At 42.9% G+C, this 23,125-nt stretch overlaps 1 protein-coding gene across 2 annotated transcripts in view; it reads right to left on the minus strand.

Moving 5' to 3' along the window:
• Positions 1–23,125, minus strand: part of KCMF1 (potassium channel modulatory factor 1) — a 68,698-nt gene that overhangs the window by 1,086 nt on the left and 44,487 nt on the right. The window contains exons 3-6 of one of the 2 annotated variants that reach the window (XM_073345911.2): positions 21,998–22,137; positions 12,592–12,693; positions 9,686–9,860; positions 6,323–6,605 (exon numbers count right to left, since the gene is read on the minus strand). In XM_073345911.2, coding sequence (XP_073202012.1) covers positions 6,323–6,605; positions 9,686–9,860; positions 12,592–12,693; positions 21,998–22,137 — 700 coding nt within the window. Of the gene's footprint in view, positions 1–6,322; positions 6,606–9,685; positions 9,861–12,563; positions 12,694–21,997; positions 22,138–23,125 lie in introns of both variants that reach the window. The other variant, XM_073345912.2, reaches the window with a different exon arrangement.

Raw genomic sequence — 23,125 nt, forward strand, 5'->3', positions numbered from 1 at the left:
TTAGGTAAAACTCAGCATGACAGCAATAAATTATTTGATATAAACTTCAAGTTTCTGCCATAGTTTTCCAGCAGACAGAAGCTGAGGAAATGCTGTAGAGGAGAATGTATCACTTGAAGCCAAAAGATGAAAAAAGTAACAGGAACTTTAAAATCCAGAAGGCCTGCATATTACAATGCCTCGAGCATCCCAAGAGAGCTGGAATCACAAAGATGATGGGCCTTTTTAACAGAACCACCCCGGAGTTTAATGTTTTCTAAAGCAGTAGTATTTATTAATGACATCTTTGTTTACTACATTTTTCTTCTATTCTCGCCTAAAATGTAAAAAAATATCTAATGTATATATAAAAAAAACCCGGTTACCTACCTTTCATAACGGCTGCTCTTTGAGACGTGTTGCTCATGTCCATTCTATTCTAGCTGTGCATTCGCCCACGTGCGCGGTCGGAGATTTTTGCCTTAGCGGCATCCCTAGGGTTGACTGTGGCATCCCCTTGAGTGCCGCACTCATGCTGCGGTATATCCAGAGCCACTGACCCTATGCGCTCTCAGTTCCTTCTTACCAACAACTCCAACAGAGTGCCAGGAGAGCCGGTAACGGAATGGACATGAGCAACACATCTAGGAGAACAACAGTTACAAAAGGTAGGTAACTGTTTTTTCTTCAAGTGCTTGCTCTTGTCAATTCCATTCTAGGAGACTCACAAGCAGTATCCCTGGTCGCAGGCTCGGAATTCACAAAGCCAGCATTGTCTTGGGCTTGCTGGGTGAGCACACAACGAGACGTAAACATATGGACAGACGACCAGGTAGCGGCCCTGGAGATATCCTGAATCGGCACCTGGGCCAGGAAGGCTGCTGACGAAGCCTGTGCCCTAGTCAAGTGGGCATGCACGGTCGCCGGTGGAGGTATGTTTGCAGGTCATAGCAGTAACGGATGCAGGCTGTGATCCAAGACGAAATCCTCCATGCAGACACTGGGGGACCTTTCATCCTTTCTGCCACCGCAATGAACAACTGTGTTGACTTACGAAATGGCTTGGTCCTGTCAATGTAAAAGGCAAGTAAGTGTCCTCCTGATGTCCAGGGCATGCAATTTGTGCTCCTCTTCCAATTTATGAGGCTTCAGAAAGAAGACAGGGAGAAAAAGTCTTGGCCAGTAAAGAACTGTGAAACTACCTTGTGCAGGAACGCTGGCCGTGGCCACTGCTGGACCCTGTCCTTTTAGGAAACCGCATAGGGTGACTCTGAAGAAAGTGCCCTGATCTCAGAGACCTACAGGCAGATGTTATTGCGACCAGGAAAGAAACTTTTCAGAGGAGGAGGAGAAGGGAGCAGGAAGCTAGAGGCTCGAAGGGAGGACCCATGAGCTGCAAGAGCACAAGATTCAAGTCCCAGGGAATGATGGGATCCCTGACATGCAGGTAGAGACACTCCAGACCTTTCAAAAACTAGACCATCATGTTGTGAGAGAAGACCGATCTGCCCTGGAGCAGAGGCTGGAAGGCCAAAATAGCGGCCAAGTGATCTTTGATCGATGACAGGAACAACCCCTGGAGCCTGAAGTGCAGAAGATGGTCCAGGATCGCCTGCAGCGAGGCCTGCTCAGCCCAGATACTCCAGTCCAAGGCCCAGCCCATGAACCTCTTCCACTTGGCCAGGTCGGTTGCTCTGGTGGAGGGCTTTCTGCTACCCACAAGACCTGTTGGACCCAGACCAAGTATTCCTGTTTTTCCGCATTTGGCCATGTGGAAGTCACGCTGTCAGGTGTAGCGCCGTCAGGTTCGGATGCAGAAGACTGCCATGGTTCTGGGACAGCAGATCTGGCCAGAGAGGCAACTGCTGTGGGGCAGCTACCGAAAGGTCCATCAGTGTGCCGAACCAGTGCTGCTGAGGCCACACGGGAGCTAACAGGATCACCTTCGTTTGTCCTGTTTGATCTTCATAAGGACCTTGTGGATTAGCATCACTGGTGGGAAGGCATACATCAGACCCCCCAACCTCAGGAGCAGAAAGGCATCTGACAGGGAGTCCTTGTTCAATCCCCAGAATGAGCAGAACACGTGGCATTTCCTGTTCTGACAAGATGTGAATAGGTTCACCTGGGGAGTCCCCCACAGCCGGAAGATCACACGTGGGTGGGTAGAATGACCACTCGTGGTGAGATGAGAAGGTCCTGCTGAGGTGATCTGCTACCATGTTCTTGGGCCTGGGCAGATGTGCAGCCACCAGATGGACGGTATGCTGCACACAGAAGTCCCAAAGGCAGAGAGCATCTTGGCAAAGGGCCGATGACCTGGCCCTGGCCCCACCTGTTGATGTAATACATCGCTGTGGTATTGTCTGTCAGGACCTGCACAACTTTGCCCTTCACGTGGGGCAGGAAAGCCAGGCGAAGCACTTTGAGCTCCCTGACGTTTATGTGGAGGGACAGACTGTCCCACGACCAGCAGCCTTGCATGCTGAGCTCGCCTAGGTGGGCTCCCCAACCCAGGTCTGACGCATCAGAAACCAGGGTCAGCGATGTGGACCTCCCTCCAACACAGATTTGGGGCTCAGCTGCCAATCTAGAGATGATTGGATGTGAACCGAAACCCTGATCATCCAGTCTAGATCGTGTCTGTTGGGGATGTACACCAATGCCAACCACGCTTGCAGTGGCTGGAGATGGAGCCAGGCATGCTGGTCCATGTATGTACATGCGGCCATGTGGCCTAACAACTACATGTCAGTGTGAGCAGTGGTGAGTGGGAAGTTTTTCACGTGGGAGATCAAGTCTGATATGGCCTGTAATCGCGCCTCCGGAAGGAAGACTCTGGCTCATGTGGAGTCAAGAACCGCCCCAATGAACTCTATTCGTTGCAGGGACCTTACGGTTGATTTCTTTTCATTTATCAACAGGCCCGGGTCACGACAGGTGGAACAAACAAGATCGAGGCTTCTTTGCTTCTGATCTTGAGACCTGCCCTTTATGCACCAGTTGTCGAGATATGGATAGACCTGAACCCCTCGACACCTGAGGTAAGTGGCCACTGGTGCCATACCTTTTGTAAACACCCTTGGGGAAGATGAGAGACCAAAGGACAACGCTATGACTGGAAATGGTGCCCACCCACCACAAAACGGAAGAATTGTCTGCAACCTTCGAAGATGGAGATATGGAACATAGTTCTAAACTAAACCCATTTTCCCAATCCAAAATGTTTATCACCTTAACCTTCTCCCTGGCTGTAGATCCTTCAGATCAAGGGCGGCGTACCAATCTCCTGGATCCAAGGAGGGGATGAAGGAGGCTAGGGAGACCATGTGGAACTTCAACTTTTTGAGAGACTTGTTGCTGCAGGTCCAGAATGGGTCTTAGACCCCCCTTCACTTTCAGGATTAGGAAATAACAGGAGTAGAACCCTTTTCCCCTCATGTCCCAGCGGACCTCCTTCACTGCCCCCAGCTGCATGAGGTTCTCGACCACCTGAATGAAGAATTGCTTGTGAGAAGGGTCCCTGAAGAGGGATAGATGGGCATGCGTGCGCGTGTAGGGGCGGCCAAGATTTGCAGGGTGTAGCCCTGAGATACAATCTCTAGCACTCAACGGTCCGAGGTGACCTGTGACCAGGCAGAACAGTAGGGACAAAGACAGTTGAGGAACTGCCCCGAATTCCTGGTCTGAGTCCTAGGGCAGTGAGTCCTTGAATTTACGGAGGGAGTCCCATAAGTTGAAGTACCACGACTGAGTCTGCTCTCACCATGGGGATCTGCACTGAGGAGACAGCCGGCAGGAGGATGAACGGTGCCAGCAATACAGTGACTGGTGCCTTCCTCTAGGCAACCCACGTGGAGAGGGCAGAGACCGTGAGTGTGGTGCCAGTGATGTAGGACGTCCCACAGAAGACAGAGACCTTGGGCATGGAGACAGGGATCGTTGTCTCATCTCCAGAGACCAGTGTCGTTCACCCGCCCTTTGAGGGGTCTTTGCGGCTGGCTTGCCCTCACCAGGAGCCTTTGCTGTGACCTGTGACACACGCGGTGCCGGCAGAGACCTCTGCTCTCTGGGCACCAGGACAGCCTGGGAAGGCTTCGGTACTGCCATCAGTGTGGGTCCTTTACTGCTCCCTGGAGTTGGTGGCAGATCCCTCAGGGGGCAGGAGGCTCCATCAGGTGGGGTCCCCATCTGGCTCCGGTGTGGGCTGTTGGCCTGAATCGGTCCTTTTCCCTTCTTGCTTGGTGCTGGGGGGTCACTCTTCTTCAATCTCTTCTTAGGCAGTGCTGGGGAGCAGCAACGGGCAGAGCCCAGTGCCGCGGGTGTGCTGCGCACCGAGGCTGGGGTGCTTAGGGAAGAGTCTGACCGGGAAGGCTCAGATGTCAGATAGAGAGCAGCCTCCCAGAGGAGGGTTTCCAAACGGATGTCTCGCTCTTTCTGAGCTCTGGGATGAAAGTTCTTACAGATGCAACACTTCTTCACATGTCATTCCCCCAAGCATTTGAGGCAGCTGTTATGGAGGTCACTAACAGGCATAGAGGCCTATTATAGTCAGAGCAGGGCTTAAACCCAAAGACCGGGGCATGCCCCACTGTGGGGGCGTCCCGCTAGGACTCTAACTACACTATTTAACAACTACTTTTTAACTAACCACTATAAACAAACTATTTACGAAGCCCTAAGGCTCAAAGACTGAAGTAGAAGAACTGCTAGCCCTCACGAGGCAAGGGAAAGAGGTGCTCCAACTACCCACCCCGGGTGGTCAGAACGAACTGAGAGGGCATAGGGCTTGCGGCGCCTAATATACCGACGCATAGGCGTGGCACTCAAGAGGGCATCACAGCCAACCCGACGGATATCGCTAAGGCAAAAATCTCCAAGGGCCACGCACATTGGCATGCACACATCTGAAATGGAATTGACATAAGCAAGCATTCGAAGAAGAAACACTATTCAACCTCCAGTTAGGATGAAATACCATTTAATGTTAACTTCCAGGTTCTCTTTCTCTATATTAGAGCTCAAACAGACAGGCTGATATAACTGGAAATGCTCTTACGTTCCCGGAAGGAGTAATGTAAACAAGCACAATCAACAGGAAATTATCTATAAAGTAAAATCCCTTTATGCCTCTCAAACTGATGTTAAAGAACTCAAGAAGCAGCGAACAGTGTTAACATGGATACAGCGAGTGGACAAACACTGGTGTTTAAAATGAGATGAAACAAAAATTTTCTGTTTGCATTTATACTGTAGGGATCCAGTCAAAAATTCCACAGCTATACTTCGAGCACTGCAGTGGCTAAGACAACTGTTAGAATCAATTCCTCTACAAAGTCAGCAGAAAATGAATTTTTAAGTGGTAAAAATGGTTGTAAACCTTGTGACTACACAAACCTTTAACTACCCCACAACTGTGTGGAAGAAAAGCAACAAGGTTATGTGAGAGACTGCCTCTCACCTATACCCAGCACGAAAGCTAACTGGATACTCTTGCTGGCAACTTCTTGGGACAGTAGCTTCCAGGAGCAGTAGGAGGGCTCTCTCCATGGCAGTCTGCAAAAGCTGGAAGCTGACTGCAAGCAACATCTGTTTGACTTTAGTTCCTAGGTTGGCTTTTCACTTTAGTCTCATCTTTACTCCTGACAACATGGATTCAGCAATAGCAGTTAAAAGCCATTCACTACGGCTTGCGTTTCTGCACCCAATGTTTTCATTTTGTACCTAAGTGATTAACTGTCATGGAAAATAGCTGATATCAATTACAAACAATAAACTGAACTAAATTAATTACTCTTATAGCATATATATAAATAATATTTAACTTCATTCTAACTTTTTGGGCAGAACAGATGGCGTATAATGCAGTGCAGTTTTACAGGCTATATGAAAAACACTGCATTCAGACCAAGCACTTGCATGTTTAACAGAATAAATATAACTAATGCTCTACTGACGATCATCCATTACTAGCACTAAGTCAAAGTGCAAAATCATTTTGCCAAGATTTCAAGTGTCTACAATTCAGAACTCTGTGGTACCTAAAGATCTGCTGAACACTAGCGTATGCATTTTGCATGATCACCTATTGGCTAAACAAATTATGTTGGGCATTGGCAACTGGGGGGATATGGGACATTAAGCTGCAATTAAATACCCCAACTAGGCATGGCACTTAAGCATGTGCTTAACTTTAAGCATATGAGTAGTCCTATTGAACTTAATGCAACAATTTATGGGCTTAAAGTTAGCTACATGCTTAAGCACCTTGTCAAATCAGGGTCAAGAATAGGGTTAGTGCATGTAATAAAAGTAATCGGAATACATTTTTAGAATGAGTTACCTTGTAAGAAGAAACTGAGAGTTCTGGATAGCCTGCTGACTATTTTCTGTGTTGGATGTGTTGGTTGTTGCTGTAGATTGTGTAATAGTGGTGGTGACACTGCTCGTATTGGTGCGTCTGGTTGCGTTGCGTGCTGTCTCCAGCTGTTGTCGTGCTGCCTGTGCGTGTTGTCGTTCTAACTGCAGTTGCATCTGCAACTGCTGTAACTGAGAAGCGGAAGGGCCAGAGGAATTGAGCTGTCCTCCTGCAGAACGCCTCACGCCTGATAACTGAGATAAAAGCTCTGCAAAGAGGAGAAAAGTACTACAGTGAAATTTCCTTAAATTAATACTAACAAATGAGAGTACAAGTATTTCCTGTGCATCAATCTCCCCATCTCTTATTTCTTTTAAAATACTTCATCATTATCTATGTCAGAGGTGGGCAAACTGTGGCCTGCGGGCCACAACCGGGCTGCGGGACCGTCCTGCCTGGCCCTTGAGCTTCCCGCCAGGGAGGCTAGTCCAGCCCCACCCCGGCTGTCCCCCTCCCCCGCAGCCACGTGGGCAGCGCTCTGGGCAGCAGGGCTGCGCGCTCCTGCAGGGCAGTGCGTCTGGCTCTGGCCAGGCGTCGCGGCTGCCAGACATGTTGCTCTGAGCGGCATAGTAAGGGGGCCAGGGGGCAGTCAGGGGACAGGGCGTGGTTGGATAGGTGTGGGAGTCCCAGGGGACCTGTCAGAGGGCAGTTGGTTGGGGCGGAGGTTTTGGGGGGATGAAGGGGGCGCGGCGGTCAGGGGACAGGGAGCAGGAGGGGGTTGGATAGGCATGGGAGTCCAGAGGGGCCTGGATCGAGGGTGGTGCTGGGGGAGGTGTTAGGGGCAGGGAGTCCCAGGAGTGGACGGTCAGGGAACAAGGAGCTGGGAGGGCTGGATGGGTCGGAGGTTCTGAGGGGGGCAGTGCCAGGCTGTTTCAGGGGCACCGCCTTCCCTATCCAGCCCTCCATACAGTTTTGCAACCCTAATGTGGCCCTCAGGCCAAAAAGTTTGCCCACCCCTGATCTAGCTCAAACTGCCAGATGGGCACATAGTGCTTTACAAAACACTTAAGACACATTCCATTCCCCAAGATCAAAGCATCATTTATACTATTAATTTCTTTATTAGGATGAAGCAATTCAGTCTGAATCATTTGAACAGTAAAAAGAAAGGGCATCTCCTAGACTGGATTGACTACAAGGTGATATCTTCAGTTGCTAGCTCCCTAAAGTGTTATCTTCTAGGCAAAATGGCTGTTGCCTCAGCAACCATTTCCATTTTGTCTTTTCATAGGTGCTCTCCTCCCGCCCCCCGGCTCACTATCTCCATGCTATACACAAGGGAAGGTGTACTGTAGAAAAAAAAAAATGACACTACTGACACTTCTGTCAATTAGTTTTGGGGAATATTCAATTCAGAACATAGATTTCCACCATACCGTACATTGTGTAATTTCTGTTGGGTTCACAAGATAGACAGTAAACTAGTTTTCCCTGAATTTGGATAAATAATATACTTACATTTGCCTGGCAGGTGTTAGTATGACTTCCCTCATACTGGCCTGATAAAGATGCCTACTGCTACAAGAGCAGTAAAGATCTGCCTAGATAAAGACATGTCTGGCTTTGGACAGGGCTAATATAGACTTGTTCAGTTTTAGGGGGATCAGAGTGGGAACTGTGGTGAGTTTTGCCTGTACGAAAAAGTATTTCAAAAATAAACAGTGTAAGAAGAAATACTGCCCATATGTTATGGTAGAACCTATCTGCATTCAAAAAGCTTGTGGGAAGCGTTAATTTGTTGTGTTTTGTTTGGGGAGGGAGGAGGGGAAATTTTGTCTTTTGCATACAATTATCCCTCTGAAATATTTATACATTTGTATTAGTCCCACAAAGGTTTTGGTAGTTGGAAGCAAGTGGCATGACTGAAACAAGGGGACTCTCCAAACTCATGAGGGTGGCTCCAAGCAACTAAATCCTGGACTCGATTCACTTAATTTTAACATTGCTATTTTTAAATGTACCCATTTTGCTATGGAAATGTGGTTACAAAAACAAAGCCCTTAATTCTTGAAACAGAATAATTGCATTTCAGGTTTTTTGTTTTTTCCCCCCAAGTAACTTCTAATGCCCTTTCATATTACAGGTCAATTTTCTTCCATCTTTCTTTACTGTATTGTCCAGGAGAGGGACATACATTTCTGGAAAGAAAATCTAAGACTGGGGGTGTGTTGGGGTTAACCCTGTAATGATAACCCAGGCTGGGAAGAGCCAGAGTGTAACCCAAGTGTAGTTGGCAGGCTGCAGTTACACACACACACTCGGGGTGTGATTTGCATGCTGGAAGGCTGTTTGTGAGCAGCCCAGGTGGGAGCTACTTCAGCAAGGCACCCAAGGCTGCATGGCTGGGGTGACACTGCTGCTCATTAGTCTGGATTGTACCCTAGTATGTCACTATCTCATTATAGACAAGTTTTCCCCACCCCCAGAATCATACAAGTGGAAAAATAATACTTAAAGGGTATCCATGTACACCCTAAAAATCCACAAATTAATATTTGGAACTTGAAAATAAGAGACTTTCCTCTCCCAAACTGTTTTGACCAGAAGCTGCCACAAATGCTTACAATTACAACAGACCATCTTTGTAAGTGCTTGGTAATCTTTTAAAATTTATATTAAAATTAGCAAGTCTGCCATTCAGTCTGCAGTCTGAATGCAAACAGAAGACATTTCGTAATGTTTATCAATAATATCAAAATGTAGCTCATTTAATCTTGATTAACGCTGAAGTATAGCGTTTTTGTGTGGAGTAAAGATTCAGATACCTAATCTTCCCCATGAGTAATTCTATACATGTGACAAATACACATTAGAAGCACTGAGGTAGATAATGGATTTTGAGAACACTGTTCACTTTTAAAATATATAACAATGCATGCAGGTAGGCTGTCCGAGGGGACTGGACCAGAGACCTTTGGAATGTAAAGGACCAGAGTTTTTAGATTCAGAGATCCTCGATTCAATCCTTCTGTACAATTCAATCAATGGCTTGTTACTGAACTTTTAGTAAACTACTTTTTAAGACTGATAGATTTGGAAGCATCACCTCATATGACAACCTGTTTTTAACTTTCAACTTTACCTTGGAAGAAGGCACATTGCTATCAATAAAATCTTCTTATTTGGGGGAAGGGAGAGAATTTCTGGTCCTAGCGCGTGCTCATGCATACAAGCACACACAAATACACACACAATAAATATGGACAAGCAGAGCAACCATTCTCTTGGATTTTGTCACTGAGTGTGGAGAAAAACTCTAAAGGGAAAATAAGGAATTATGACTCTTACCAGCTATAGGATCCATAGCTTCCCTATTGCTTGGAGAATATGAACTCTGCGAAGATGAAAGCCCACCAGTGGAACTGCTAGTAAAGTGCATGTTTGATCTACGTGCGCGAGGGCCTCCCAACCCCCGGCCTGGGTGAAACATTCTACGCACATGCCGAACACCGCTGGACTCATCATAACCAAACAGTTAAGAAAATACCAAACTGTGATAGAGTGTTAAATGCGAGAGCTTAACCAGTAGAATGGGCTGTGGGGATGGTGCACTGTATTCTTTGTACAAGTCAAGTATAAAACAACTCAATCTTAACTATGCAACCAGAGCCTGTAGTGCCATAGTACATGGAACTCAAGACTTCTATAGTTATTTGCACCAAGCTTCACTATTATTCTCACATTCACTATCAGTTCCTCCTTGTCTGCAGGGAATCCTCCCTGAGACTTCTTATTTGCTAGATCATAAAGGTATTTTCTAGATAATTTAAGAACCTCTGTTGATTGTTTCGCTATATTTAGTACTCAGCAGATGCATGGGAAGTTACAATCCCCAAGTTCTGGATACTGAGTACCGAACATTGATCCAAGAAACTTTCTGGCTGCAGCGGGGAGTGGGGAGCTGAGAACCTGAAGGGTGTGGGCAATTGGGCTCCTGGCACAGAGCTGCATTTGGAGCTGAGAGCCCAGGCTCTCAGCCCCCTCCCCCCGCCCTTAAGTAGGTGGAAACGCTACTGGTGAGGATGCACACCACTGACAGAAGGCGGGTAGTGTGGACACGAACCGCTGCAGTAATTACCTATGTTAGGTCGACTTAAGTTTCTAGCATAGACACTCAGTGCAAGCTTGAAAGTTTGTTTCTCTCACCAATAGAAGTTGGTCCTATAAAAGATATTACCTCACCCACCTTGTCTCTCTAATAGCCTAGGACCAACACAGCTACAACACCACTACATATAAAGTCTATATTAAACACAGCCCTATACTAAAGATCCTCCAGATGATACAGGTGTCCAATAAGGGATTCAGAGTGCAAACAGGAGCCATGGATTTCACATGCTTGCTTTTTGGTGACAAAAGGCACAATATTTTGGGAATTAGCCTTCGATGTAAACTGATAACACTCTAAAGCTCAGATCTGTATCTTAACTCTCCCAGAGTCCACAGGTGTTAAGAGCGCATGCTCAGATACAAGTGTAGCAAAGTAATATCAGGACATCACACAGCAGTGTTTTAATAGCTCCTTGAATTTGATAGCTGTCCTCCCTCTTTTCCACTGCAAACTGCTTGAAGAAATAGATGTTTCTCCTCAATGACCCTCTCTCCCAAACCCTTAGTTATTGAGCAATAAAGAAAGGGAACCCAATGCTCCAGTAAGCCTCCATAATGCTCCCCAAGCTGTTGTGGGTGTAAGTGCATCATAAGGCAGTATGAGCTTCCATCTTTAATTTTCTTAATGTCTAACACCTTCCATATCAGATATGGACTATTAGTTTAGAAACCAAAATATTTATTTTGTAATGGTTAGCACTGCAACTTTATCTTAGTATCTTAAAAGCAAGCTCTGATTTTTCTGGCTCTTCTTCGCTGCTAGTAAAAAATATTCTTTAATTGAACAGTTTCATCAATATGTGAGGCAGCCCCAAATACTCTTTAGATCAGCTGGGGGGGGGGGAGGGGGTGGGAGGGAGCGGAGAGGCGAAAGAAGAATACCAAAGATGTACATTCTAATTCAATCCCTTAATCACCACAATAAGAAGTTAACTTCAATGTGCAACTGGGACCATTTAAATGCTAACACTATAGGAAATCAAATAAAATCACAACGGAATTTCAACTATTATCTCAAAACACCATCTACTCTCCTTCAGAATGAGAAACTTTTGATAGTTTTTAGAAAGAATACCTAACCTGGAAAAATGGATAAGTGACATAAATTCACTCTTTAAAAGACATTTAATAATCATGTTTTAATTGAGAGAGATAGAAACATTTTATGATAATATATTATAAATGCTTTAATCCTATTATCAGCAATTATTCTATGTGGGTTTCACTGTATAGAGTAATTATAATGAACTCTCAATATGCTGTAGGAAGTTGCCCAGCAAAAAATTTAAATTAGAACAAAATTATCACATTAATTGATGCAAAAGAAAATAAATAGAAATATGTTTCTACAGAGCAGTATGTATTGAGAGCCATTTCAGCTCTTCAGTCAGCAGAACAGGATAAATCCTTACAATCTATATCCAAGCTAATGAAAAATCAGCCCAAAGTTACAAGGAATCTCCTGTTAACTTCTCTAATTATCATAAAAATGCCATCAATGAAAGTATCCCATTTAAAATGGCAGTATATAGCTGAAGTAAAATTTTTAAAAGTCACTCATCAAAACCAACCCACAACAACCCCTCAAAAAATTGTTTATGGTATAAACTGATTCATCATGTTTGGTGTGTAATTATCTGCTATGTACTGGTGCATTTATATTACTGCTTTGGACCAGTGGTTTTCAACATGTGGTACGCAGACCTCTGGGGGTCCACAGACTATGTCTAAGATTTCCAAAGCGGTCTGCACCCCCATTTGAAATTTTTTAGGGCTCCACAAATAAAAAAGGTTGAAAACCACTGCTTTAGACAGATACTGTCAGCAGGCAACTTTATTTGCATCTATTTGTTGGTTTTCAAAAACACTAGCAACTTAGGTATTTTATTAGTAGTACAATGAATTATGACATTTGGTTCTACAGTAACTTTTTCATATACTGGTTTTCCAACAACTAAACTAAATGGCAGTTCTAAGAGGCTAGTGGAATTAAAATGCCACAACCTGCTTGTAAAATTAAAACAAGTAGTTAATATTATATGTCATACAATCCTGCCTTTTTTACTTGACTTGAGAAAGGATATTAAATCTCTAGGAGCTCTGTGTTCCAGTGTAAGATGTGCTGCAAAGTCATCTGTGACATGATTAGGATCCCCTCCAGGTAACGCTGCACATATTGGACAAATCTGAAATGACAAAGTCAGAAAAACAAGTTTAACAACTTCACAAAACAACAACATGCATTCATCGTTCTGGGCTGATCTCTTAACAATTAGAAATTACTATGTTTTAATAATCAAATTCTAATGCTGCATATTTGTAGTCACAGGTAAAAAGTAGTTTAAAAAAAGTGTTCAAGAAGAACTATTAGCTTAACTAGTTTTTTTAAAAATCAATACTGTCTTCCCGTCTTACTTATGTTTTTAGTAACACCCTGGAAACCCAAAGTGAAATTTATTTTCAAATCAGATTTGTAACTCTCTGGTTTTACAATTTGTCTTAATATGCTAATTTCTATGCAGATAGAAAGGGTCTGTTTACACATGTTGCTAACAGCTCACATGCACCAAACATGGTGACATCATCTTATTCATTCTTTGCTCTTGAAAGCCAGAGGCACACTCTCACATACATTCTATATGTAGACTGAGAAGAGAACTACTCCGAAAGTGAATATTTGATAGCATCTGAACAAGCTGCCTCCCATAACAACATTTAGAGAGTCCAAGGATCTTCAAACTATCTATTCTAGACTCCCCCATCCCAATTTTTTCCCCACCATTGCAGCAACAGTGGAAATATTAGCATGTCCACACACCAGACACAAGTATTTTACTGTGATTGATTGGGTGGGGAAACCCCAGGCTGCATACCATGTCTTGTCTACATGAGTGCTCCCACCATTGCTACCAAGGGTGGTACATCAATGGTGTTAGCAACCGTGGGAAATTTTAGGTAGAAAGTAGTCAAGTGTAGACAGACTTTTTAAGGCAGACCTGAGTTTCTCATGGAAATCATGAGAAACAAAAACCACGATGCAGGCCTCATACATACAACTGGCACAAGTCCACTTTTACACCTTTGCAGGTCACCTTAAATCATCAGTCTCATGTTTTACACCTGCTGAATGCATACATTTAAGAGGAAAATAAAGATTCAAAAATAGACCAGATCAAATTGCTCCTAGTGCAGGGATTCTAAAAAACAATTAAAAAATAATAAATTTAAGTTGACTGTTTCCAGGGCTTTAAATCAGAGCTTTGCTTTTGGGCTACATATATCAACCAGCTTATGTCTAGACTGGATTGCTCACCTTCATGCTGTTGCATAAGTGGTTGTGCTCAGGGAAGCACAATTAATGGGGGGAGGGGGGGAGGGGAACAACACGGGAGGAGGGGAGAGAGGGGGTTTAAACAAAAACTACTTTGGAAAATACAAAACTGCTTCAATAAAAACAGCATGAAGCTGCCCCAGTAGCTTGACTGTAATTATGCAGACCGACTATTTTTACAAGTAGTAAAAGGGGCGGCGGGAAGGGGGAGGGGGCAGGGTAACAGGATAGCTGAAGAGCAGGAATCCCCTGGAACTCTTCCAGCAAGGCGCAATGGAGCACGTATATCTTCAACACCAAGGGAAAGGTTTTTACTCTTCATACTTCCTAGTCCTCAAGAAGATGGGAGGTTAGAAACCTATCCTTGATCTCCACAATCTCAACCACTTTATTTGCAAAATGTGATTTTGCATTGTCACTCTTGAATAATCGCATCCCTGGAGAAAGACACATGGTTTATAGCTCTCAATATGAATCACAGGACTGGAAGGGACATTGAGAGGTCATTTAGTCTAGTCCCCTGCGCTCATGGCAGGACTAAGTATTAAGTAGACCATCCCTGACAGGTGTTTGTCTAACCTGTTCTTAAAAACCGCCAATGACGGAGATTCTACAACCTCCCTAGGCAATTTATTCCAGTGCTTAGCCACCCTGACAGGAAGTTTTTCCTAATGTCTATCCTAAACATCCCTCGCTGCAATTTAAGCCTATTGCTTCTTGTCCTTGTTCTTCTCCCTCCTCTTTGTAACAACCTCTTATGTATTTGAAAACTGTTATGGCCCCTCTCAGTCTTCTCTTTTCCAGACTAAGCAAACCCAGTTTTTTCAATCTTCCCTCATAGGTCATGTTTTCTAGACCTTGAATCATTTTTGTTGCTCTTCTCTGGACTTCCTCCAATTTGTCCACATCCTTCCTGAAATGTGGTGCCCAAAACTGGACACAATACTCCAGTTGAGGCCTAATCAGCACAGAGTAGAGCGGAAAAATTACTTCTCGTGTCTTACCTACAACACTCCTGCTAATACATCCCAGAATGAAGTTAGCACTTTTTGTTTTTTTGCAACAGTGTTACACTGTTGACTCATACTTAGTTTGTGATCCACTATGACCCCCAGATCCCTTTCCGCAATACTCCTTCCTAGGCAGTCATTTCCCATTTTGTATGCGTGCAACTGATTCTTCCTTCCTAAGTGGAGTACTTTGCATTTGTCCTTATTGAATTTCATTCTATTTACTTCAGACCATTTCTCCAGTTTGTCCAGACAATTTTGAATTTTAATTCTATCCTCCAGAGTACTCCCGAAATCATGGATGAAGATATTGAACTGAACCAGACCCAGAACTGATCCCTGCAGGACCTCACTCGTTATGTCCTTCCAGCATGACTGTGAACCACTGATAACTACTCTCTGGGAATGGTTTTCCAACTGGTTTTGCACCCATCTTATAGTAGCTCCATCTAGGTTGCATTTCCCTAGTTTATGAGAAGTTCATGTGAGAGTATCAGAAGCTTTACTGAAGTCAAGATATACCACATCTACCGCTTCCCCATCCACAAGGCTTGTTACCCTGTCAAAGAAAGGTATCAAGTGGATTTGACACGATTTGTTCTTGAAAAATCCATGCTAACTGTTACTTATCACCTTATTATCTTCTAGATGTTTGCAAATTGATTGCTTAATTATTTGCTCCATTATCTTTCTGGCTACTGAAGTTAAGCTGACTGGTCTGTAATTCCCCAGGTTGTCTTTATTTCCCTTTTTATAGATGGGCACTATATTTGCCCTTTTCCAGCCTTCTGGAATCTCTCCCGTCTTCCATGACTTTTCAAAGATAATCACTAATGGCTATCTCCTCAGTCAACTCCTTGAGTATTCCAGGATGCATTTCATCAGGCCCTGGTGACTTGAAGATATCTAATTTGTCTAAAAGAAAAAGGAGTACTTGTGGCACCTTAGAGACTAACCAATTTATCTGAGCATGAGCTTTCGTGAGCTACAGCTCACTTCATCGGATGCATACCGTGGAAACTGCAGCAGACTTTATATACACACAGAGAACATGAAACAATACCTCCTCCCATCCCACTGTCCTGCTGGTAATAGCTTATCTAAAGCGATCATCAAGTTGGGCCATTTCCAGCACAAATCCAGGTTTTCTCACCCTCCCCCCCCCCCCCCCCCCAAACTCACTCTCCTGCTGGTAATAGCCCATCCAAAGTGACAACTCTCTACACAATGTGCATGATAATCAAGGTGGGCCATTTCCTGCACAAATCCAGGTTCTCTCACCCCCTCATCCCCCTCCAAAACACACACACACAAACTCACTCTCCTGCTGGTAATAGCTCATCCAAAGTGACCACTCTCCCTACAATGTGCATGGTAATCAAGGTGGGCCATGTCCAGCACAAATCCAGGCTCTCTCACCCTCACCCCCTTTTGGAAAAAAAAAAAGGGGGGGGGGGTGAGAAAGCCTGGATTTGTGCTGGACATGGCCCACCTTGATTACCAGGAGGTATTGTTTCATGTTCTCTGTGTGTATATAAAGTCTGCTGCAGTTTCCACGGTATGCATCCGATGAAGTGAGCTGTAGCTCACGAAAGCTCATGCTCAAATAAATTGGTTAGTCTCTAAGGTGCCACAAGTACTCCTTTTCTTTTTGCGAATACAGACTAACACGGCTGTTACTCTGAAACCTAATTTGTCTAAGTAATTTTTAACTTGTTCTTTCCCTATTTTAGCCTCTGATCCTACCTCATTTTCACTGGCATTCACTATGTTAGAGGTCCAATCACCATCAACCTTCATGATGAAAACCGAAACAAAGAAGTCATTAAGCACCTCTGCCATTTCCACATTTTCTGTTACTGTTCCCCCCCGGCCCCCACCCCATTGAGTAACGGGCCTACCCTGTCCTTGGGTCTTCCTCTTGCTTCTAGTGTACTCATAGAATGTTTTCTTGTTACCATTTATGTCTCTAATTAGTTTGATCTCCTTTTGTTCCTTGGCCTTTCTAATTTTGTCCCTACGTACTTGTGTTATTTGTTTATATTCATCCATTGTAATTTGACCTAGTTTCCACTTTTTGTAGGATTTACTTTATATTCGCTCCACCCAGAGGCATTTTCTCAGAGCTCTGCGATGGGCACCATCCACTTTCAATGCAGGATGCACCCATTTAGCCATGCTACTGTACCCAGAGCTTTTACCAAAGTCTTTCTGGTAGCAGCAGCTTATTTCAGATGGAATGGCTTCACTGTTTTCCCCTACTTGTTGCCAAGACACACCTGGAAGCCCACAAGCTGACCTCATCAATGCTTCAACTACTTTCTTCCCTAGGAATAAGAGTGAACCTGGAAAAGTCTGTCCTCACTCGGATACAGACAACAGACTTCTTAGGGGCCACCCTAGATTCAGTCACAGTGAGAGCTTATCTACCAAGGGACAGGTTTCGTACCACGAGCAACCTAATAAATCAGGTTATGTGCAACCCTTGAGCTCCAGTCAGAACTTGTCTTTACACATGGACCAGTCTATTTTATGAAAATCCATCAGCAACAATAATGGTTAACGTACCAGTCAGAGTCCTTTGAACTTGGAAGAGGGACCAAACAAACCTGCCCTTTAGTATATGCACTAGCCATTCAATTCCTGACCACTGCCCTTTAATTGTCTTCATCTATTGTAGAAATTAAAATTGGCAACCACAAACAGATTTAACTTCTCACCAAAACTTTGTACAACAGGTATAAAATCTGTTCCTTATTTTGGGAAGCTGTGCAGTCTAAATTTTGAAAATATATTACAAAGATACTACCATATATTTTTCAAGTACAATGAGCACATAATAAGCAGAGCAGGTCAAGAATTTTTCAACTTTTTTTTTTTTGTGCGAGAAGGGTGCTCAGAAAATGCTGATTCATAAAAATGCATCAGCTTTGACAAAGGTCGTGTTGGAAAGATCGAGGATGGAATTTTTGGTGAGAGAGAGAGCGTGAGCCCAGAATAGCTACTAGCCTGGTGCTCTGGGCACTCACCTGGGATGTGGGAGCTCCAGGGTAATGTCCCCGCTCTGAATCGGACAGAGAAGGGGACTTGAACCTAGGTCTCTCACATCCCTGGTGAGCACTCTGACTATTGGTTATTCCAGTTGGGGTGGGGTGGGGGGGGGGGTGGTCCATGTTTTGTTTTTTTTTCGGTGGGGGGGGGAGGGGGAGGGCAGGAGAGGGGAGAACAACTTGAAAGATGTTGATTTTGCTCCACATTGGAATGAAAACAAATTCTGAAACTCTGAACATTTTTCATGAAACAGAACTCTTGTTTTCCAGCCAGCCTCACTACTAAGTTTAAACATCAAGGGAAATACCACCAATTATTACAATACTACAAATGTCCAAGGAAATTGGGTGTGTGTTGCCCTTCTGAACTGGAAGCTTCCAACTATGCAATCGCTGCATATAAGGAAAGGCAAAAAACTTCAGTTTTCTAGCCTGTCATACACATTAACATGGCAATGTTTGAACCGGATCAGATTTATTCCGTTGAACTGAGTTCTTTAACTTACTGCCTAAAATAAAAATTACCAGATACAGGTAAAAACAACCCACAATTAGCCCTGCAAATCTGGCTGAAAGTCAGAAAGCTTTTATATATACACAAGCGTATTTTGATTACCATCGCTATTGTAAGTACTTGCTTAATATCAGCATCTAAGCAAGGATAATTGTTTCAAAACATGGGCTCATAAAGCGATTATAAACCTGAATGACTTTCTCCTGAGTCATGTGCTTATATTCTTTGCTCAACTGCAGCAACACCACAATATTGAAACAAAGTTTTATATGTACCTATAAGAGACTTTATAGCCAATGCTAAATTCAGCTCTTTACTATCACATCATACAAATGTGCACCGGTGCTATGAATACAGTACTATGGATGAAAATATCCTTCACCACCACAAGCTAGGAACAAAGATATGGGTATAAAAATACTGGAGACTGATCTGCAAATAAAGAACAAGAGTTCCATTTTCCAACAGGTGGAGCACCAAAACTCCCACCAAAATCAACAGAGAGGCAGCTGCTCAATACTACAAACTTTGGCCTCAAGTGCAAATGAGAAAAAAAAAGACATTTTTAAACATAGCTGCAGACCAAAAATGTGCCAATTGGAGAAACTCAGACTCACACAATAATCTATATCTGCAAAGTTTCACTGACATCAAGTGGCATGAATCAGAATTACATTACCATACCAATGACAAAAACGCATCTAAATTTAGGGGTTTTATTGCAATCACTTTATTTAAATGTAGCAATTACAGTTAAACCTGAAATTACCTAAAAGAGACCAGCCCTTGGTGGGGGAGGGGGAAGCAGGAAAAAGAAAGTGATGTTCATCTGCCCTTGATACCAGTGTCTCGGTCTAAACAGAATCAACATCCACATTCTAACTCTTAAATCCACCAAAGGTCAAATATGTTACATTCTTCTTTGAAATATGAAAAACTAAAATAAAATAAAGGAGTCAAAAGGGAGGAGGAAATCTGAAACGATGAGAGTTATTTCTCTATCATACATTAGGTCTGATATAAAAGTATGAAAGCTTGAAATGGATTACATTAACCAATAGCAAACAAAGATAAAACGGAGCAACAAATACATTCACTCCATATCCCCCATATTCCTGAAGCATAAAAAGCATCCAAATCTGAAGATTTCTTGAACAGTTTGATTCCTGGGCGAACTTAATCTAGAATAGCTTAAGAACTGTGTTCCAAAAATTGTCTAGTAGGCAATTTTGTTTAAATCAAGTAGTGAAGAGCTGTGGACTTTTCTAAGACAAAAATAATTTAGAGCTCATCAGTTCCTAAATAGCTGAGGTGTATAATCATTAGTTTCAGACCAAGGTCAAGAACATAGCATTTATAAGGCATCAAAGACAGATTGCAAAGTGTTCTTGAACAGATCCAAGCCTTCCTAGACATAGTAAAGAGGGGTATTTCCCATGTTCAGAAAAAGTTTCAGAAATGGTAACATATTCCGCCACAGGCAATAATCACACCTAGCTACAAAGGCTTGGTTATCAGTTACTTGCCAACAAACAGCAGAAGCAAAATAGGTCTTCCAGAACTCTACTGTATAATGTGCAATTGAATACCACAGGGTAGGCCTACACTAGAAATGCTAGACTGGCACAGTGGCGGCGATTAGTAGTAATTCCACCTCTCTGAGAGGTAGGTTGATCATAGAATTCTTCCCTTGACTTAGCAGTGTGTATACCAGAACTTCACAGTCCTGAGCGATGTAGTTAAGCCGACCTAACTCTGTAGTACAGACCAGCCCCTACCTGCTGTGAACTGATTACTACTATTGAAATGAACAGGAACTCAAGTGATCAATGATAGAGAAAAAGCAAAACCCACCTTACAGGACCAATATACCATAGCATTTTAATTTTATGGACCATTGAACAAGTGATAGTCAAATTCAAAGTTCCTCAGCAGGATCCAGCTTCCTTGAAGGGAAGGCCACACTGGCTACATCTACACTGGGGGGAAAAAAACAGCCCCAAACACCTCAGCAGCAAGTCTCAGAGCCCAGGTCAACTGACTTAGGCTCACACTACAGAGCTAAAATTAGCAGTGTAGATGTTCCTGCTTGGGCTAAAGTCTGGGCTCTGAAAACCAACAAGGAGGGTGGGTCTCAGAGTCTGGGCTCAAGCCTGCACAGAAACAGCCACACTGCTATTTTCAGTCCCATAGCACGAGTCTGAGTCAGGTGACCTGGGCTTTGAGACTCTCTGCTACACATTTGTTTTTTTAAAACAGTGTAGTGGGCTATCCATTAACCCTATCTTCATAAGAATGAAGCACTTTAAGACACTGCGCATATATACAGTAATCTCAAGAGCAGTCATTTGGTGGTATAACCTTGTTCTGGTAATGCCTGGAATTTCAGAAAAGAAAGGATGTTGTGATAATGCCCTAGATGATTCTGGAGTTAGAAATCCAAAATGTGCCATACTGACTTGACACTGGAAAAGAACAGGTTAGACAAATACCTGTCAGGAATGGTCTTGTTATTACTTTGTCCTGCCTTCAGTGCAGGGATTGGATTAGATGACCTACTGAGGTCCCTTCCATGGTTCTATGGAATTGTACTATCCATTTTAACAGCCAGAAGAATGTGTCTGATAACTTTTAATAAGTATTAACAGAAAAACTTTTTGAAGTATTTCTACAAACAATGCCAGATTCATTGAAAAGAGAAAAAGTAGTTTAAAATAGGCTGTTGTAAGTCAGGTGCAAACCCTTGTCTACCTCCCAATTCCACAGAATAAAAACCATATAGTTACTCCAATCTACAGAATATAGACAGTGTGCAGATTTGGTGGCTGGGCTCAGAGAAGTGCTGTTGGGACAATTAGCATGTGGCAGGTTCTAAATGTCCCATAATATGCATCAAAAACATCCCACCGCCCCCCCCAAAACTATAGTCAACATTAGGAATGAGATTTGTGGTCACAAAAAGTAAATTCCATGATATTAGGCTCCCTCCTGAGTTTTTCTGCATTGTACAATATTCAGCAATTTCTAAGCTTTCATTTAAAAAAAGTTAAGTTAATCTTTTCTATTGCAAAGATACAGGTGGCATAATGTAAACTTGATAGAAAACTCTATCCAACCAATATGACATCAGCAAAGGTGTGAACTCACTGCTCAATTCTCCTCAACTTTAGAACTTTAACTAAAATAATACAAATATTAACATTATTTTTAAAAGACTTCTTCTCTTCCCCTTTCATATTTAGAAAGAAATAAGCTATGTAGAAATTAAAAACACAAAACTATGTTAATGCAACATTAAAGCTGGCTGGTTAAAATAAAGAAAGTCGGGTAATGCAACAGTTAAGGTTCCAACAGCAATGGTGACTTGATCATGTTGCATATATGTAGTTTAGTAAAATCACTTATGAGATTACTTCAATTGTTTTTAAAATATGACAAACATTCTAATCTCTCAAGTGTTTGTGTGTGTGTATACACACACACACCATTTTTAGAATACATACACAAACTAAAATGAAAGACACAGTTGAGCTTTAATTTCTCATGTTTTCACCATAATTCAAAAGCAATAATGATTCTGCTTACCACTTCTGTTGATGTTTCTGCATGCTCGGAAGTAACATGTTCTTGAAGAGATGTTTCCGTGTAACCCATTTTTCCACAGTAAGGACAAGTAAAAGACTGTGGCTGCTCTACAGAGAAAGCTTCTCCACCATAGTACAAATCTGGGAAAGAAAACCAGTGGGTAGACTTCATTCACGAAGGAGCATTACTAAATACACTGTAGTTAAAATATGTATGGTACTGTCAACTATGTTACACTAGTCCTTTGGTCAAGCGGAATTTTAACTCAGGCACTTGGTTATATGTCTGAAAACATAAGGAGAACTTGATATTTATAAAGGTGTTCAACGAATTAAACACTCAAAGGAATAAATGGATTATGCTAATTTCATGCTATCAAATACAACAAAACATCATCCAGTAACTGCAAGTGCCTCATGTGCCACTTTCTACCCTAACTTGTCCCCCCAACTCCACTCCCAAATCATTTCCCCTGATGTAAGTTCACTATAATAGAAATGTGGGGGTAGGCAGGTCTCCAGGAGGATAGCTTGGTCACAGCAATTCTACACAAAACAGTATTTAAATGTGTCTTGTCTACAATGGCACTCTTTCTACCACTGTTGGAAATGAACCAACCTTTGCAACAATGGGAAACTGGAGAGAGAAAAAGCCTAGTGCAGACAAAGCTCAAACTTGGTCTATTTACCGAAGCAAATAACACTTGAAAGCTGTTATGTTCTAGTTTCCTTTTCAAGCACCTACACCTGTAGAATTTATATAGTTCGACTCCTGAACAAACAGCTACATTAAAATGCACCCCTGCAAACCTGTCATGAAAATGTAACCACCTGTACTAAAAAAAAAAAAAAATGAACTCATTCCTTCTTCACTATGATGACTATAAAACGAATAAAGCTTGTAATTTACTTGCAGGCTTAAAAGAGGTATTTTTCCTGAGCACATAGATTCAACTCTTTTCCACCATTCTTCTTCCTTGGGCTTGTTGATAGTCAAAGAGTGATTGACATTTATATGGATAAAGAATACACAGTTCTAAATAATAAAGGATTAAAAAACTGAACAAGTTTTGGAAAAAAAATATAAATCTTCATGCTCCAGAGCATAAGCCAACCTCAAAATGATGGG

This window comes from Lepidochelys kempii, chromosome 5, assembly GCF_965140285.1.
Source record: "Lepidochelys kempii isolate rLepKem1 chromosome 5, rLepKem1.hap1, whole genome shotgun sequence".
Taxonomy (NCBI): domain Eukaryota; kingdom Metazoa; phylum Chordata; order Testudines; family Cheloniidae; genus Lepidochelys; species Lepidochelys kempii.